This window comes from Priapulus caudatus, unplaced genomic scaffold, assembly GCF_000485595.1.
Source record: "Priapulus caudatus unplaced genomic scaffold, Priapulus_caudatus-5.0.1 Scaffold338, whole genome shotgun sequence".
NCBI classification, from domain to species: domain Eukaryota; kingdom Metazoa; phylum Priapulida; class Priapulimorpha; order Priapulimorphida; family Priapulidae; genus Priapulus; species Priapulus caudatus.
The window spans coordinates 241,865-245,243 of record NW_014577399.1 but is presented as its reverse complement, the minus strand read 5'-3'; the positions used below and the strand labels follow the sequence as shown (position 1 = coordinate 245,243).

Genomic DNA, 3,379 nt, shown 5'->3' with positions numbered 1-3,379 from the left:
TAGCCATTTTACGAATCAATTTACAAGATTTACTAATCTATGAATTTAATAACATTACAAATCATTTACGAAAATACAAATCAGTCACATAGTAGTCATGTATCTACAAATCAATTCATAAAAGCTACAATTTATTTACATGTTTACGAATCATTTACAAGATTCTAAATGAATTTATAACATTACAAATCAATTTACGAAAATACGAAATCAAGTCACATAGTAGTCCATGTATCTACAAATCAAATTCATAAAAGCTACAGATCTTATTTAGCCCATGATTTGAGCCGATCAATTACATAGACTCTTAATGAGATTACAACCAAGATTGAATTTGATTGTACATGTAAAGAATAGGCTTATTTACCCGTTCCAACCGCAACTTACAGCGCTTTGCCAATGAATGTGTACGTGCGCGCGGAATAACTCCGCCGGTAATTCAGGAGAAAGTTCAAATCAAATTTCTCACCGTCAAACCATCCAAAACTGATGAAACTCCGAGAGTATTGTAACTGTCGCGAGATGAAGCAGGAGCGAATTGCCTTCGCTCGCACCCGCGGAACCGACGCGCCAGTCGGTACCGGTGTGTTGCTAATGCGTTACTGTGACTGCACAGAACAGAACATTACACAAGCAGGAGTCCAAGGCGCGGTTGGTCAATAAAAGAAAAAAAAAGGACGGACGACGAAGAAGCTAGGAGGAGAGAGGAGGAGAAAGAAGAAGAAGTGAAGTAAAAAATTAATGTTGAGAGCTGATATTAACACTCTCACTGCATGTGCCATGGCCTAAAAACAGTAGGGTGCTAATGAAGTACTAGCGTATTGTCCTCTCCGGAGGCCCAGGGTACATGCCACTGGCCTGTGCCGGTGTCCCGGTATATTTACGAGTACTACCTTAGTACCTACATAGTACATACTACTAGTAGTACTAGTGCAACACTTCATAGTACATACCGGTACTACTAGTAGTACTAGTGCAACACTTCATAGTTCGTACTATAAGTTCTTATATATATAATATTTATATTCTATAGTTCTTACTAGGTTCATACTTCAGTGCAACAGCCAACACCCGCTCTTTGGATCTTAGACAGTAAAATTGAATCATCTTAAAAGGTAAAGGTTCACATTCAACATAAATATTACACTGTCACAGGCACTTGAAGCGTTCTCAATAAATATAATGCTAACTAAATACGAAATCTATTTACTTAGACACAAAATTCCTTAATGTTTCTATACTATACTAGCCAGGCCTACTCTCTTCCACCTACGGCTACACCGCCGATTAGTTCCAACCACTGCATTACCGGCTGCCATTGCTCTCGCGGCGCGACTGTTGCAGCACGCTTACAACTAATATATCTCTATATCTCTCTATATTAGTGTAAGCGTGCAACAGTCGCGCCGCGAGAGCAATGGCAGCCGTAATGCAGTGGTTGGAAACTATCGCGGTGTAGCCGTAGGTGAAAGAGAGTAGGCCTGGGGTGTGGGCGTCCTGTGAGTCTCGCGTTCCGGGGTGACGGTCCGACGTTGGTCGTACGGGGTATTTGTAGAGTTTGGCCAGTTCTCGGGTGCTTGTACGAGGCCCTCGCCAGTCCTCAGGGTGCACTCCGGCGGGTATCGCGTCTCAGGCTGCCTTCACCGGTATAGGGTTCACACACGGGGCTGACTGTCGAGCCTCCGGCGTCCGGCACTGCCGTAGCGGTCTCAGGCATGGGCCCTTATACCTCAAAGTAAGTGACTCATAACCTCATAAATAGTAGTCTTCAAATGTCCAAGGACTATAACGAAGATGGAGAGACAAGTTGATCAAATCGATAGATCAACACTGCGTATTGCAGTAGTTTTGGCATTTGCCATTGGCACAGGCACTTGGAAAGTCTCAATAAATAAAATAAAAGGTAAATAAACTCGAAATGTATTTACTACCAAAGTTTTAATGTTTCTCTACTCTATTTCGCCTATTATTGCCGATAATCACCTGTAAATGCCGGTCAAATGCTCATCTGCAAAACACAAGTACACCGCAAGCATTCCTCTCTTATTCATGTTGTTTGTGCACAGGGCGTGCGTGCGGCGGTACTTGTGTGTTGCAGATGAGCAGTTGACCGACATTTACAGGTGATTATCGGCAATAATAGGCGAAATAGAATAGGCCTAGAGAAACATTAAGACTTTAGTAGTAAATACATTTCGTGTTTATTTACGTTTTAAGACGTATGAGACGTTCCAAGTGCCTGTGGCCATTGCATCAGGTAACGGCGAAGGCCAAGGTCTTACCCATACTATGTGGCATAGTGGGGCATAGAGGTTTATCGCCTTCAGGCTGCTCTTCTCTGTAAAGATCTTTCCACATGTCAGCTTCTGTGACCGTGACGAAACGGTTCGGGACAGCCGCGTGGTTTGGCAGCAGTCCGTACGAGTCGTACGTTCGTAAGAAGAAGATCCCCACGATGACTACTCCGAGACACACGACGTATCTCATTCTTGTGCTCATGTTGTACAGTATCATTATCTACAGTACAGACGGGACACCTAATCCCGCGCAGTCGAAGCAACAAGGTATAATTACGGTTGGGGTATTGCCCACAGTCACACTCACAGAGAATAGTCACCACCATCACATTAGTGTCGTAGCGAGTAACGTGGCAACTTTTCAACGTCTTTTGTCTATACTCAAACTAGGCCTAGTACTTAGTAGTACTAGTGCTGAGTAGTAGTACTATATTCATTGTAAACAAAAACAAATGCAACAAAGACAAAATATAGCGCTTCGTGTAGGTGTCAAGCACGATGCATTCAACAGCTCCTTGTTTATAAGCTGCTCTTTAGGTCTAGCAGATGAGAACAGAAAATAACAAAGTATAAAACCGAACCCACACAACAAAAATGCAACTTCAAGCAAGGCCTTGACTTCAAGCATCAATTTAAAACATGCGGATCACTGCTGCCATCTATCGTTGTAAAGGTCGAAATAAATAATGTACATCATACACGGCTCTGGCAATGACCCGAGATTTTACAAAAACTGTGTGATAGCAAGATTTTACCAATTTTAAATTTTTTGTTGCGAGAAATTTAATTACGCCGTCAGTATTTCTAGTATATACACATATCACAATAATTTATAAGTGCAGAAAGCGGTATTTTCTTCCAGTCAGCCCCACCGCACACGTCAACTTGCTTTAAAAACTTGCTTAAATAACAACGTAATACGCGCGAAGATAAAATGGTGAATTAAAATAAACAAGCGTAATACAAAAAAACGTGCAGAATTAAGCTCAATAAAAAGCAATTAACTTTTAATCTCTCAATAAACGCAATAAACAATGTGATAATACTGTGTGTGTGTGTGTGTGTGTGTGTGTGTGTGTGTG

At 41.7% G+C, this 3,379-nt stretch overlaps 1 protein-coding gene across 1 annotated transcript in view; it reads right to left on the bottom strand.

Moving 5' to 3' along the window:
• The window catches only part of LOC106809230 (beta-1,4-N-acetylgalactosaminyltransferase bre-4-like), a 29,538-nt gene extending 26,623 nt beyond the window's left edge, over positions 1–2,915 (bottom strand). Inside the window, exon 1 of the mRNA XM_014812234.1 lies at positions 2,283–2,915. Within this exon, the coding sequence (XP_014667720.1) occupies positions 2,283–2,514 (232 nt within the window). The 5' untranslated portion in view covers positions 2,515–2,915. The remainder of the gene's footprint in view (positions 1–2,282) is intronic.
• Positions 2,916–3,379: the final 464 nt, after the last annotated feature.